Below are 14,630 nucleotides of genomic sequence, written 5' to 3'. Positions count from 1 at the left end.
ATGGGTGCCACCTCAGCCCTCTCTCACATCATTTTTTATTTATTGTGTCTTGGACTGAAGCAACAAGACAGATGCAGACCCAGCCCGTCTTTGCTACGTGCGAAGGGGTGGAAGTGTGATTTGCACTCAGGAAATGGTGATCTGAGGGGAATTCTGAGGTGCAATTAAACTGTTTGTTGCAAAGATTTAATTCAGTTCTCCTCTCAGGAAAAAATAACAAGAGGGTTGTTAACCAGCACGTGGGAAATTTTGACTTTGGCATGCAGTGCTTTTTTATCTGTCAGTCATGCTGAAAGATTGCTTTCCATGCCATGCAGATAAGTGGCACAAACCTCTCTGTTCAGATGCTTGTGTTCCAACTGTGATGTGGCTTTTTCAGCCCAAAAAGGAGAGGCATTTTTGTAGTGGGAATGGTTTGTTGGGGTCAGTGTGGGTGTCAGTATCACATGGATACTGAATTGAATTAACCCTTTCACCAGTACAGATGGTCTGATAGTGTTTTATAGGTTACGTAGCTCTGTGTGCACACAAACACAGGCAAAAAAGGAAGTTGGAAATAGTGGCAGAGGCTACTGATGGTCAGAGATTGTCCAAAGGGAAATCACAAGCAGCAGGATGAGGAAAAGTCACAAAGTAAGTTCTATAGCTACAAAGATTTAGTCTAGCTTCTGTTCTGCAGCAGGGAGGCACTTGCTACAGAATTTGGTAAAGTCAGAATGTAGTGAGGAGCCTCCCATTGCCTTTTGTAGGTGCTTCAGGACATATTTGGGGGATTCCTTCAGAACCAGGACATAGTGCAGTGTCCCTTCATGGACTGTTAAAATTCCTGCAGGTCCTGAGACTATTACAGAAATGATGACAAATAAGACACACTTGTTTGCTCCAGTGTCCCTGCCAGTTTCCTGACAGTGTGAGAGCTGTATTGGCCCAACTATATCACGTGCAATTTAAGACACCTCTCCCAGGCACATGCAGATAAACCTTTCAGTGAGCAATGCTCCTGACCTGGGGCTCTTACCTCAACACAAGGGCTGGAGAAGTGGTGAAGCCAAATCCTTTTGTCCCTCTGGGCCCTCCTGCACTTTCATGTAAAAAATAAGATAGGCTGGAGACAGCTGGAGCCACATCCTCAGGGTGTGTTCATGTAAGTGTGCTTCTCCAGCTGCCAGGGTAGGAGAGGTGACCCAGAAGGCTGTGTCAAACCCTCTGCAGACTGAGACAGGCTCCTGGCTCCTGTCCCTGCTGATGCCATATGTCAGAGCTGATCTTCAGCTCAGAATCTGGGCTTCTCCACCTAGCTGCTCTTTAGGCATTTCCTAAGGGTGTGCAGTTCAGGGAGCAGCAGTGGGACTGTCACAGCTCCTTTCTCTCCCTTGCTTCTAAGGGGCTGTAGCAGGGTAGTAAAATGGGTAGTGAGAGGATGGGGTAGTATATTGTGCCTTGAAATCCCTGTGGCCTGTTGGTGTTTGTATTCTCACTCTGACTGCAGTGCTGGGCTCAGGAATTGTCCCACATGGAAAGAGTCAGGGCATCACAGCAAGGTCTCAAAGCATTCAGCTGTTCTGCTTTTGGCACTGTCTTTATGGGATAATGGGCATTTTGGGGTGGTGACAGCCTTTGGCCAAGAAGCAAGGAGTCAAAAGTCCATTATGTGCCTGGCACAGTTGCTTTGCTATAATTAGTATTTTTTTTTTTCTGAGACAGATTTTGGAAGCATCTGAAAAAGAATGTTTTGCAGTCAGGCACAGTAAGAGGCATGAATTTAAGCTGCAGGTTCTTCAGTCTAAGTCTGTAAAACACTTCTGATGTAAGTGGAGCTACTCCAGACTCAACAAACTGCAGATCTGTCCCATGCCTAGAGGAACATTGATGTGGTTGTCATTAAATAGCCGAGATGTAGATACAATCAGATTTAACATAGATATTGATAAGGGCTCCTATAGAAATGGAAACTCTTAGATCTTTACCTAAGATTAAGTCCTAATGCTGGCACTGAATGCCTCCTAGCATTAGCAAAGGATGTGTGCATGTCTGAGGGCAGTTTTGCAAATGCAATTTCTTCTAATTTTCTTTTTTTATTATTTATTTTATTTTAATATTGAAACCACCATGTGAATAGAGACAGAATGGAGTAATTTTTTGCCTGGAAGTATCTTGCTTAACATTTCTCAGATGAGCAGTCTCCTAAAGCAAATTAAAATGAAACCTGTTTCTAGATGGTAAACTGTTGCAAGCTTGCACTTAGATTCTCTTGTGTGTTGCTCTTCATAACGCTTTAAAATCTCTCCTGAGTACTGTTTTTGTAACCTTAACCCTTCATTTGCTAAGCCTCCTCCATTCCCTACCCTTCACTGTCACCCACTAAAACCCAACAGGACTGATAACCTTATTTTTCAGCCATTGCTTCTCTGCATGATCCAGACTAACAAGTAGGCAGAAATGACCCGATTCCGCATGACTTCCACGTGCGTAAATCTCATTGACGTCAATGGGAGCATTACGTGCAAAAGGACTGCAGGGCATAATTAAAAAGGACCCTTTTCTATCACAATGTGGAGAGAAAAAAAAAAAAATGTGTTTCTACTTGGGTACAATGTAAAGCTGTAAATCATTAGAAACATTCCTGTCTCCTAAGAACCTGACATACTACTTTGCTGTTGAGACATGCTTCGATGAATGATGAGTAACTCACTGAGAAAAGTTCCCGAGTTGGGTTAATGCCTTTTACCAAGTCTGATCATGAAACAGGTTTGACAGGCTAGAAGAAGCCTGGTGCTGTGATAGAACAAAAAGAGAGGATTTGCTTGATGGCAAGGCCCACCCTGATCTTGTTGGAACACCAGATTTGTCAATGGCTTTTTTCACTGTTAATAACGAGCGAGCAGTGTTCAACTGCTGCTGGAGGACACCTGGAAACTGGGAGTAAGCCCAAATCTGTTGGAGCTGTTCTGTGCCATAGCTGCAAATGGTGAAGAACGAGGCCTGTCCTTGGCTGTGTTGCTCATCCTCTCTACTAAAAAGTGGAAATGCATTTTACTATGAGTATAACTTTATGGATGTAATTAGCAACAGCTCCTGCTTTATCACCTGGACACATGGGTCAGCTGCATGTACGCTTCCACTTATGCACACATACGTGTAGGTGGGTGTTGAAACAGGCAGAGGCAAGCATCCCTTTTTCCCATGGCATTTGTTGCTTATGCTAGTCTTGGTTTTAGTCATGTACTCTATTTCTTACCTGTTTTTGTTGGGGTTTTTTGTTGTTTTGTTTTGGTTTTTTTAAAATGCTTGATACCTGCAACTGCTCTTTGTAGTATCCTGTCCAGGTGATCACTTCTTCCTTTTCCTTATGCTTTTTAATCCTGTGTGCCCAAGTCAGTTTTGCTGAAAAGCTGCCTTAGAATCCCTCCTCCTTCTGGACTCTGCCCCTTCTGCTCTTGCATTTACTAGCTGCTTACCTCGTGAAGTTGTGGTTTCACCTACTTCTTCTACCGTGATTTAGCTGCTCTTCCCTGTCTTGCTAAGTTGATAAAATTGCAGGTGATTTGCAGCCAAGAGCCCCTATTATTTATTGCATGCTTGGTCTACCTTTGGGCCACTTTTTTTACTCCCACTTGTCTTTAATGACTCCCTTATCCACAGGCCCTGCCGCCTGGTGCACTTCAACCTTTACCAAAGAGGCCAGCACTTGAAAAAAACAATGGTGCCACCACAGTCTTTAACCCAAGCGTTTTCCACTACCAACAGGCTCTAGCCAACATGCAGTTGCAACAGCCTGCATTCATTCCTACAGGTAAGTGTCTCCTTGCTTTCCCTAGCATCATATTTGCCTTTTTTATTACCTAAGTGTTGAGCTATGAACAGATTTATAACGGTCCCCAACAAAAAAAAAAAAAAAAATAGTATTATCAGTGTGTAGTTTTGTGTTAAAAATGGGTGAAAAGTTAAGGTTTTTCTTTGATTTTTTTTTTTTTTTAAATTTTTCATTCACTTACTACAATTCAGAGCTTTTTACATGTAAAGAATACCTTCTTTGCCTTTTTTGTTTGGTTTGGGGTTTTTTTGAGTGGTGAAACTAAGAAAAATGTCTGCATGATTCTTGAATTCATACTTTCTGTTTCTCCTCCTTATGGTTCAACTAGTTAATCCCAAATTAATTCTTTGACTCTTGTGTAGCACTCTTATGGACTCATGTTAAAATGTCTTGTGGACCTCTCTGCCTGCTCACTTGAAGCAGCAGGTACTTTTCTGAGCTTCTATCTCAGTGACCTACATATTTCAGCAGCCCTGATGTTTATTGAGGGAACAGTTCATCTTTAGTAAATACGAATTACATAATCCTCTTTAAAGGCATGTATTTCCCTCTTGCTTGTCTTTTGCCCAGTATGATAGCCTAGGCTTTTTAAAAGCAATTTAACTCCCAGCTTTTATTGTACCTGTAAGGTCTCAAAGTAAAATTGAAAGATGCAGTTCAGTAATATATGCAGGACTAAAAATATTGACATTGCAGATGTGACTGCTGACTAGCCAATTAACCTCTAGCCTCTGCAGCCAAATCAAAAACAAAACCTGCTTAGAGTAGTATTATAAGTGGCTGAATTAGGAATATTCCAGAGTTGATCTCTCCATTTGCAGTATCATTATTATCATTGCAAAGTATCATAAAAAAATTGAACGGGCAGAGTTTTTAACGTTTAAGGTTTATTCACTTGCTAGATAGTATTTAGAAAAATATTTTAAGTGTTTTCCCTGGGCTGGCCTCTTCTGATGAACATTCAGTGGACCTGTACCTTGGCCTTACTATTCCTTATTGTCAGGGTAAAAGCTTTAGAAGTAGTGTTACACAGAGACCAAAATGGCTCAGGTGTGAGTGTGGTTTCCAATAAGTGAGACCTAAACCCTGTGCTCATGTGGCTTTCCCGTTCTGGAGGCACTGAGAACCCAGCAGCTCCCAAAATGTCCTTCCAGGGAAGTGGGATTTTGTCTCAGGAGACAGGGGGAGGAACTCAGGTGGGAGCCACCCCCTTCATGTGCTCTGCAAAGTGTTCTTGGAGGGGCTGGGGCTGAGCTGACTGAACTGCACTGTGTTAGGTGCCAAGCAAAATACTTCTTCAGGAAACACTGACACCTCTGAGAGTGCCAAGTCCCTGAGCTGGCTACACACTCCTCTTCCTCGAGGTTGCAGTTGTGAAAGTTGATGTAAGGACTCAGGTTTCTGATGTGAGCACTGTAAAGGACTTTTTCCCAGCTCTCACACTGTGCTGTTGTGCCTCCTTTTGTGGCAGTGGAATTATGCACAGAGCTGGTGCATAAACAGGGTCTGTTTGCTGGCACCTGTCCTCATCTGAGGACACGAATGCTGGGCAGAGCAGCAGATTTCCAGTCAGAGGACAGATCTCTGAGTTTACACATCCCCATTTTCCCTTAGGCATCAGACTGCAGATCTGGTCTCAGCCTTTGCAGTGCTTTGGAAGGCAAAGCAGAGAAGTGGCACATAGCAGCTCACACCATGGGGAGCAGCAGCGAGTTGTTGCTTTTCTTAGTCCATCCCATTCAGTTATTGAGAGATCAGCATCATGGATTGTGGTGGAGGAGAAAGTCAGGGTGTCTGTGCAAAATGGCATCATCACTACAATTGTTTCAAGCCCAGAAAAAAAAACCAAACCTGCCTCTTTCAGCTTAAACTAGAGACTGAATCCTGGTCCCTGCTTGCAGGGGTAAATTGCTTTTGTAAAGTTGGTTTTAACATGAGTGTCACATTCCTTAAGGAGCAGTTTGCTTCCTGCTGACATGATCAAAAGAAATAACATACCTGATACCAAAAAGAAATTAAACCCCAACAGCCCTGATTTCTAGGATAGCTCATATAATTTAATACCAGGGTGGGAGAAGAATTACATTCTCTACTACCCAAGAATTCAAGAATTAATTTGGTTTGCTATGATCTCTTAAAACTGATTTTTAAACTATGTAGAAATATGCAGAATCTGTTTGCATGTGCTTAAATACTGAATGCTGCAAAGAGAATACCTGCTTTTTAGTTAAAGTAATTTCTAACACTGAAGCTTCACTAATGAAATATCCCTTTTGTTCATCTTTCCACGCTTCAATGCATGGTGTGCAGGGTCAGTTCTGTGCATGACACCTACTGCAAGCGTTGGTAGGTTTTTTCTACACAAACTTCTCAACTTTTTCCTAATCTGAAAGAGACAGCAAGTTAGTGTGCATCAGTGAGAACCTGGGTGGCTGAGTGGTGTGACTGTCTATCTGCTGTCTTCTTTGAGGCTTAAATGGTTGTACCCCTTTTAATTTCTGTGCAGTGCAGTGTTTTGTGTGACTAATAAGAGAATGTAAGGTGATGTGTTCTCACCCCTATTTATTTCTGCTACAGAGACAAAAATTTATCACTTGAATGTCTTTACAACCCATTTAAGTCATCCAACTAAAAGAAATTGTGATGGGAGGGTCTTGTTGCTTTATTTTTTTGTATCAGGCATCAGGTGGATTAGAGTTTGGATTTTCAGTTGTCCTGAGGATGTTTTAGGAGACTGGTTAAATAAAGGTACTAAGGAAGAGCACTTCTGGGGTCAGCCCTTCTGCCAGAGCAGGGCACTGCTTGTGCAGTGGGAGAAGCAGGGCTTAAACTATGCACTGGCTGAAGATTCATCTCTTTAGTGAAATGTCAGCTGTACAGGTGCAAGGGACCATAGGGAGGTAACGCTGCTGGTGCATGTGGGATGCAGTGAGGCAGCAGGGCTGAGTACGTGCTTGGTTGATGCTGCAGTGGTTCAGTATGTTCAGGCTCAGCATCTGAGTCTTACTGGGAACCTGTGCAGGTCTTTGAGGGACCTTCCCCTCTGTCTACAGCTGCTGAGCACAGCAGGGTGGGTGAAAGGTGAGCGTTCCTTCTCTAACCAAGGTCATACAAGACTCCCAGCATCCAGGGGTGTGTGTGCTTCAGCCAGAGGGAGAGAGGTGGGAGCAGGAGCCCCAAGCCCCAGGAAGGGTGCAAGACTTTCAGGGAGCAGGAATAGCTAAGCACTTTGCTTTCAAACATCCCCATCCCTATAGCACAGAGAGGATACACTGTCTGCCTGATGGTGAGCTGAGCCCTTCAAACACACCTCCCTGTAGGAAACCCCAACCCACCTGCTGAAGTGTGCCCAGCCCACAGGCACACCTGCTCCCTGCTGGGGCTGGCCATGTCTGCTGGGATGGAGGGGAAGGCAAATAAGGCTTCCCTGCCACGTGTTTGCAGGAACAGCCAGACCTTCCTGCAGGCTCCCCTGTCCTAAAAACCTAGGCTGGGTTTGGGAGATGCCTGTGTGTGCCTTGGAGCATCCCCTGCAGCGCTGTGAGCTGTGGGATGCACAGCTTCAGGAGACTGCCAGGCTCCCTGCTGCTGTGATGTCCTTTCAGGGATGCTCTTTCTGCAAACTGTAGCTGCTCAGATGCATTTGTGTGTATTTCCCTCTTGGGAAAATTTCCCTCTTCTCCCCTCTCCATCCCCCCCCAGCCCTGCAAGAGAGGAGTTTTGCCTATTACTCTAGAATAAGGGTGGAAAGGAGCATGCTGAATTTGTCCAGAGAGAGCTCGGGCTGCCAACCGCTCATTTGCCATGCCACCAGCTCTGTCCTGTGCTAGAGAGAGAGGCAAGAAAATCTGGTGAAAGGGCTGCAGCAGCCACTGCAAAGTGCATCATGTACCTCTGGTTGCTGGCGGGGTGGGGAGGGAAGGGGATGAGCTTTCCCAGGTGGGTGGGAGGGTGCGCTTGCCAAAATGTCCCCACCCAAAGCAACGTGCACTGGCTGTGTCTAACTCCCCACGGGTGTGAGCTGACGTGGGCTTTTGCTAGCACACCCACCCTCTCCCCCCTTTGGAAATTCGGCCCTAAGAGTCTAATACATCATTGTTCTGCTTATAAATGTACTAAGTGTTGAGAATGTTTTGGTTTTTTCCTTAATTATAATTGTAATTGGCTTTTCCCCTTCTCTCTTGTTTATTTTTTTCCCAACGCTGTCTTGCTTTGCACTGTGATTGCATGCTGCGCCCCGATGTGTCCTTCATGACGATGTCACATGGCTTGTTGCTGTGATTCCTGCCACGCCCCCAAATCCACCACATGTTGCCATGGTTACATTAAAAAAAAAATTAAAAAAAAAAAAAAATAAAAAAAAAATATATATATGCGCTCCACCCTCCCGTATGTCGCTTCCATGGTTCCCTTCTGAAAGTGCCCATGATGCACGGTGCTACGCCCACCACTGTGTCTGCAGCAACAACTCCTGCCACCAGCGTCCCCTTCGCTGCAACAGCTACCGCCAATCAGGTTTGGCCCTTTCAATGGCTTTCTTTCACGTGTTCAGATCTCGAGGACTGGGCAAGGGCCAGATCCTGCGTGGGGCCGAGCACCTTTCCCACCAGCTCGGCTCGGCACAGGCTCGGGCACACAGAGGCAGCGTGTGTGCTGTGTGCGTGCTGCGTGTATGGTGTGTGTGCGTGCTGTGTGTATGGTGTGTGTGTGTGCTGTGTGTGTGTGTGTGTGTCTGGGGATCAGCACAGGGACACCAGCCCGTCCTGCCACATGCCAGATGGGAGGTGAGCCCGGCTGGTGTGTAGGGATGGGCGATTGGCAGGGGTGCAGGTGCTTCTCCAAATCCCAAAAAAAAAACCAAAAAAAAAAACCAGGCTGTAAAATTCCTGGCCGTACTGTCACAGAAGACCTGCAGCGCTTCTGCTTTCAGTCCCAAGCAGAAATACCACCTTGAGCATCCTTCCCTGTGGTATTTTGGCATGTCCTCTCCTGGCTGGAAAGTGGAAGTGACAGCGCAAAGCAGCCTTTCTCCACTGCAAGGTGGCACTAAAAAAAAAATTTAAAAAATCACAACCAAAACCCCAAATTTGGGGAGGGGGGGGGGGGGGAGGCTATGAAATCTGAAGCTTTTTAGCACCAATAATGTCACCCATCCCTACAGAAATACTCTAGATGTTTAGTACATGCCGTTGTAGCACTGCCATAAGTGTACAGGAGTTCATGCATGTCTGCCGAGCCATAATTCTCTCCAAAACTTTCCTTTGAAGATACTGAATTGTGATGGCTGCTTCCACACCAGTCTTGAACTGTATACACACAACCTGTCCTAAGTATACTTCCTGACAAGTTTGGTGTGCCACAACTTTTCCCAGTTAGACCAGAGGCATTTCAAACACTTTTTTTTGTTTGTTTTTCACCCAATACTAATCTTAGCATTTTTACTCATCACGCTCTCAGGTTTAGAGCTGTTGCAGAGAAAACAGGGTGTCACTGAGTTCTGCAGGAGGCTGTTAGGCATGCCAAATGTCAGTAATATCTCAGGGGGCATCCTCTAGTCTTCTACTAGTGTGAGATCATGAGGCTTTCAGGAGAAGTTATGCCTGCAAAAGTCCTAGGCAGTGTTTTACTGCTCGCAGTAGGGGTTGCCAGTCTTTTTCTGTGCTTTGGTGTTACTTTCAGGTAGTGCAGGTCTTACTCATATTCACATTGGTCAAGAGAAGAAAGCAGAAATTCCTGTGCAGCATTGCTCTATGAGTCCTGTTCCAGCCAGATAGTTTGAGAGCATTTCTGTCTTATTTGTAGTCTATGGATTTAAAATCCCAGTACAATCACCATGTATTCCCAGGCATTCTTAGGGATGCGGCTATGTTGTACTTAATGTGTGGTGAAGTAAAGACACCTTGGGAATGGATCCTGTTCTATAAGACACAGTTGTACTTACTAACTTAATACTGAAGACAAATGATCAGTCTGATTTCAAAACAATATTTTAATGTGTTTTGTTCTGTTTTGTTTTGTTTTTGCTGTAGATATCCCAGTTATCAGTAGATGAACTGAGTAGCAGCATGTTTGTTTCACAGATGTAGAAGTTCCCGATAGAACAGTAAGTTCCTTTTTGGTATTTCTCTTTACTTGGGGATTACTTTGTACAAGGGCACTGCATCTCCCAAAGCAGGGGCTGTCTTGGGCACAGGGACCAAGCCTGAAGGACCCCAGTGGCTTCATGTCCTGTCAACAAAAATTCAGCAGATGCAACACTGATACGGATCAGCCCAGTGGTTTATAACAAGCAACGTTTCCTTGTGTCTAAAATACGTGTTTTATGGTGTTCACAGCCTCCCTTCTTGGCATCCCCCTGAGTCTGACAGCTGTGTTTACAGGTTGCTCTTGTTCTGCAATACTCCCAGCTGCCTGCAGATGCCTCAGGGGTTTGTGCTCTTGTTGCAAAGACTGCTCTGGTAATGAGTCAGCTGAAAAGATGCAACTTCTCCTGTGCTGTTAGCAGCATCCTGCCCTTCCTGGGGTAAGCAGGATTGGGTCATCATCTGCTGCTCTGCATCTGCAAGGCTGGCTTGGTCTGAGTAGACATCTGCTGTTCAGCTGCAGAGGGAGCCTGGTTCATGGTGGGTTTCTTCAGAGGTCTTTGTATGTGTTTAAGATCAGGATGAAAGCAACATTTCCTTCACCTTGCCTGCAGATCCTGTGCTTTCCTGGGCTGCTGGCTTTCTCTGAGTGAGAATGATGGAAGTTTGTCCTTTCTTTGACTTACAGAGTATTATTTCACAGTAGTAGCAGCAGTGTAATTTTCCTGTTCCTTTTCTTTGTGCTAGCTGATGTTCATGAGAGAAAACCCCTTGAGGGTTTCAGTTCATCACTGTGGGGTTTTTTTATCTCAAGAGACTAAAGAGCAGCTCAGCCAATTCAACAGAAGCTCACCAGGTTGTCCCAGTACAGTCCATCTAGCATACACAGATATGCAAACCATTTCTTCCTTAGGTCACATATTTCAGGCACGTACTTCAGTGCTGAAAATTAATTTGACAAGCAGTTCTCTAATGTTATCTTTAGCAGTCAGACAAAATTACTCGTATTGGTGGCAGTCTTTATCTCTGTTGACCTAAATAAACTTATTATGGCTCATATGTATACATATGTATGTATAAATGGCTCTCTGACTGCCTCCATGGACCCCTATTAGTCTAGGGGTGAATGCTGAGCTACCCTCATTAGTGAAAATGTTCTGCATTACACAGTGCACAGTTCTGCCAACCAACAGTCGTGGCACCTGACACATTAACCTGTTCCCATAACTGATGCAAGACAGTCTGTTCCACCTGATAAGGAGGTCATTTGCATTGAAAGAGCTTCATTCTTCAACTCTTTAAGACTGTTTTCAGCATTTATTTCAGGAAGCTTCTTTTCTTCTGAAATCTCCTCACTTTTAAGTGTATGTATGTGTGTGCTTAAACCCACACTGTCAGTGATTTCAGACTAGGCAAGGAACTTCCATGAGATGTATTTCTTTAACAAATAAGGAGCATGGCACAGTCTGTGCAGGAACAGTGTGAGCTGTGCTGTTAAGGACCATGAAAAAGCTGTGCTTGAAACCCATTGAATCTCATGGCATTTCTTAGGGATCAAGTGACATGGAAAGGGTCTGGGACAGATAAGGAGCACATTTTTCATGAGGGCTGTGTGAGCCACTGCTCTGCCAGAAGCACTTGTCCTCTTACCACCAAGGGACAGAAACCACCTTAGAGGCTGGCAGAAAAGCACTGTGTCACCCAGCATCCCTAGTGCTCCCAGCCCCTTAAAGACCATTTTCATGCTGCAGCATGCATATTTTAAACAGAAGGTGAAAAACTGTCTCAAGGACACAAAGATTCATGCTGCCACCCAAGCATATGAAACTGTGTGTGCTCAAGTGTTTTGCCAGACAAGGACCTTGGCTGGTGCTGTGCAGTGTTGAGGTGCAGCTCCCAAGGCTGCTCTGAGTGGAAACACTGGTCTGGCAGATGCTGTTGTTTTCCTCTATGGTTGACCAGGCCCTGGTAGCCAGGCTGGCTACCCTGGCTCTGCAGGAGACACGTGTTGGGTTCTGTAAGGAGGCTTTCCATGTCTTGGTCCCAGTAGAGATAATTTGCTGCCAGAAGTCCAGAGCACAGGGTTTCTGTGTTTGTGTTTTGTTTTTGACCCCAGTTTGCCTTTTGCTCATGGCTTTTTAGGATCAGATTTTAATGTAACTTTTCTGTGTCTCTCTCCAAAGGAAGCAGGAGTTAACAGGGACTGGAGATTGCTTTGGCCCCCTCTGCCTGCCATCCTGTCAAAAAATAAGACTTATTTACACACCTCTCTCTTTCACTAATTGTCTTGTCCGTGTGCGTGAAGTGCACTCAAAGTGGAAAGCCCTAAGTGCAGATTAAAGAGGATGCCAAGTGTGCTATTAGCAATTTCATCCTACGTCAGAAAAATGGAGTAAAATGTTTTCACTCTACAGCAAACTAATGGCATCCTCCTGGGCAATAGGGTGGGGATGTAAACATCTCATATTGGTATGACTTCTATTAAAACACGTTTTTATCTCTCTCTTAACTTTCCTCTCTTTCTTTGTCTTTTTTTTTTCTCTTCCCTGCAGCAGACCATGTTGAAATTCTGAACAGTAAAATTATGGAGCACGAAGACTTCTTGGTGGGAAGCTGCGCATGGCCTTTCTGTATATATCCCCTCTTCCCTCTATCATTCTCTACCACCTCTACAGTAAGCCTGTTGCAGCCTACATGTTAACCAAAAACTGATCAATGGGAATGTCAAAAGAAAAAAGAAAAAAAAAAGAAAAAAAAAAAAAAAAAAAGAAAAGCACTATAGAAACAATTAACAAACAGCGCTCTGTTATATGAGATATACAAGTAGAAAATTATAATAGACTTTTATAACACATTACTTTAACACACTTAATCATTTTATGACTACCATCCTGATAAGTGCATCTGCACAGCGGACTGTTGGTTTACTGTATACTATCGATGGATAAATGTTTGTCTTGTTTTTAAAGTGTTATCTTACTGTTTTGTTTACATCATAGTCTATTGATTTGTTTTAAAGTGTACATCATTATCAAGTATATTCAATACCATTTTGTCATTATTGTCATGTCTTAAGTTTTCATATACTGTAGGTTTTATGGGGTTTTGTTTGTTTTTTACTAAGAATGTTGTTGTGGGAAACAGGAATTATGTGCTTGAAAAATTCGACACAGGAATGTTCTGCCCTTTGCTGGATTTTGCTGTTAGTGTCAACTAAAGTTGCTTGTGTTGAATGCTCCTTTTATCATTTAAAATTTGCCTTTGGATAGAGCCTCCAAATTTTTAGTACAAGTAATTAGTACAAGTAATTTAGTACAAGTAAAAGAGACAGCTGTCTCTAGTCCAGTTCAGGGTATTTCTTTCAATACAATGAGCTGATTCTGGAAACTTTTGGAAAAAAAGAAAAAAACCAAAACCACAAAAGCCCAGGCTCAGTTAGAGGACAGGAATTTATTTGCTCAGACAGTGGTACACATCAAGGGATTTCTGCAGTTCTGTTGTCCATTGAAGTGCATTCTCAGCTGCAAACGGCGCACAATCTCTCTTGCTGTTTTCATGGTGCAGTCAAAACAAACAAAAAGAGGTGGTGAAGTGAGGCAGCTTCAGCTGGGCAAAGACTCATTGGGTTGGAGAGGAGGAAATGCCAGCCTTGAGCTGGAGTGGGCCCACAGCCATGGCTGAGCCCAAGCAGCCCAGGGGCTTGTCTCCACCAAGCATGATGAAACATTTCAGCCTGAAATTTTATGCGGCTCTTCCTGAAATTTTGTGAGCGTGCATCAATTATTTAATCACCATTTTCCATAAATGGGTGGTTAGTTTTTTTCCCCCCCGTGATCTCTGGCTCTTTAGAGCAAACGCAGCAGTAACAAAGCAAGGAAAGCTCAGCATAAGCTTTCTACTGTAGATAAACATTTATCTTCATGGAGCTCCTGTAGGTCAGTGGATTTATTTTGGCACCTTCTACTTGATCAAGAGCAATGTTTGCTGCACAACAAGGGCTAGTTCTCAGTACCTCCTTTTCATACACGTGAATAGAAGAATTTCCAGCCCGTGCACCCTGGACAGCCCAACCTGTCACTATGCTGCGTTGCTGAACAATCTGGCTGCAGAATGCATTTTAGTTGAGGATGCAGGCAAAGTTAACCCTGTCACAGCTTTACAGCATCATTTGCATTTTGAAAGAGATGGATTTGCTGCTGTAAATCCACAAACTGCACACAAGGAGAAAGAGAATCATTACTGAAACCAAGAAGTGTCCAGTGTCCAGAGATCCAGCAACCCCAAGCTCACAGTGGTCCTGGAGGGTGCCAAAATCTGACAGCCAGGCTTCTTTTACTTTTCCAAGTTCCTCGGCCTTGGGTAGAGACTTTCCTTGTCCCCTCTCCTGCATTGTGAGTGCAGATAGTTCACTAGATGTGTATCTCCACAACCCACAAGTGATGGAGAGGCATCTAGAGCCACTGTGTCCCAGGGCAGGCTCTGAGCATTTGCCTCTGGAAATCACTGAAATCACCTTTGAAGAGCCCAGCTCAAAAAGGCCTTGAGCCAGGAAGAATCTCTCCATTCATTTCAGCAAATCCTGAAAGAGGAGGGGAAAAAACATCCCCAGCCCCCCCCCAGACCCTCCTTTATGAACCCTGTCTCCCTGTCTTTTGACAGCCTCTTGTGTCCATGGATGTTCCCCAGCCATCAGCATTCACAAGCAGCAGTTGCCTGAAATCAGTGACTCATTA

The 14,630-nt window shown here is 44.2% G+C and overlaps 1 protein-coding gene across 20 annotated transcripts in view; it reads left to right on the top strand.

Moving 5' to 3' along the window:
• MBNL3 (muscleblind like splicing regulator 3) overlaps nt 1-12,670 on the top strand; it is an 84,545-nt gene extending 71,875 nt beyond the window's left edge. For 10 of the 20 annotated variants that reach the window (XM_071757940.1, XM_071757932.1, XM_071757946.1 and 7 more), the window contains 5 exons: nt 3,643-3,793; nt 6,125-6,160; nt 8,235-8,329; nt 9,844-9,917; nt 12,450-12,670. In XM_071757940.1, the coding sequence (XP_071614041.1) occupies nt 3,643-3,793; nt 6,125-6,160; nt 8,235-8,329; nt 9,844-9,900 (339 nt within the window). In that variant the 3' untranslated portion in view covers nt 9,901-9,917; nt 12,450-12,670. The remainder of the gene's footprint in view (nt 1-3,642; nt 3,794-6,124; nt 6,161-8,234; nt 8,330-9,843; nt 9,918-12,449) is intronic. The other 10 variants (XM_071757934.1, XM_071757950.1, XM_071757941.1 and 7 more) reach the window with 6 other exon arrangements.
• The last annotated feature ends 1,960 nt before the right edge of the window (nt 12,671-14,630 follow it).

The sequence above is a fragment of the Heliangelus exortis genome, chromosome 14 (assembly GCF_036169615.1).
Source record: "Heliangelus exortis chromosome 14, bHelExo1.hap1, whole genome shotgun sequence".
Classification (NCBI taxonomy): Eukaryota; Metazoa; Chordata; class Aves; order Apodiformes; family Trochilidae; genus Heliangelus; species Heliangelus exortis.
Note: the sequence above shows the minus strand (reverse complement) of the source record. Positions and strands in the feature narration are given on the sequence as shown.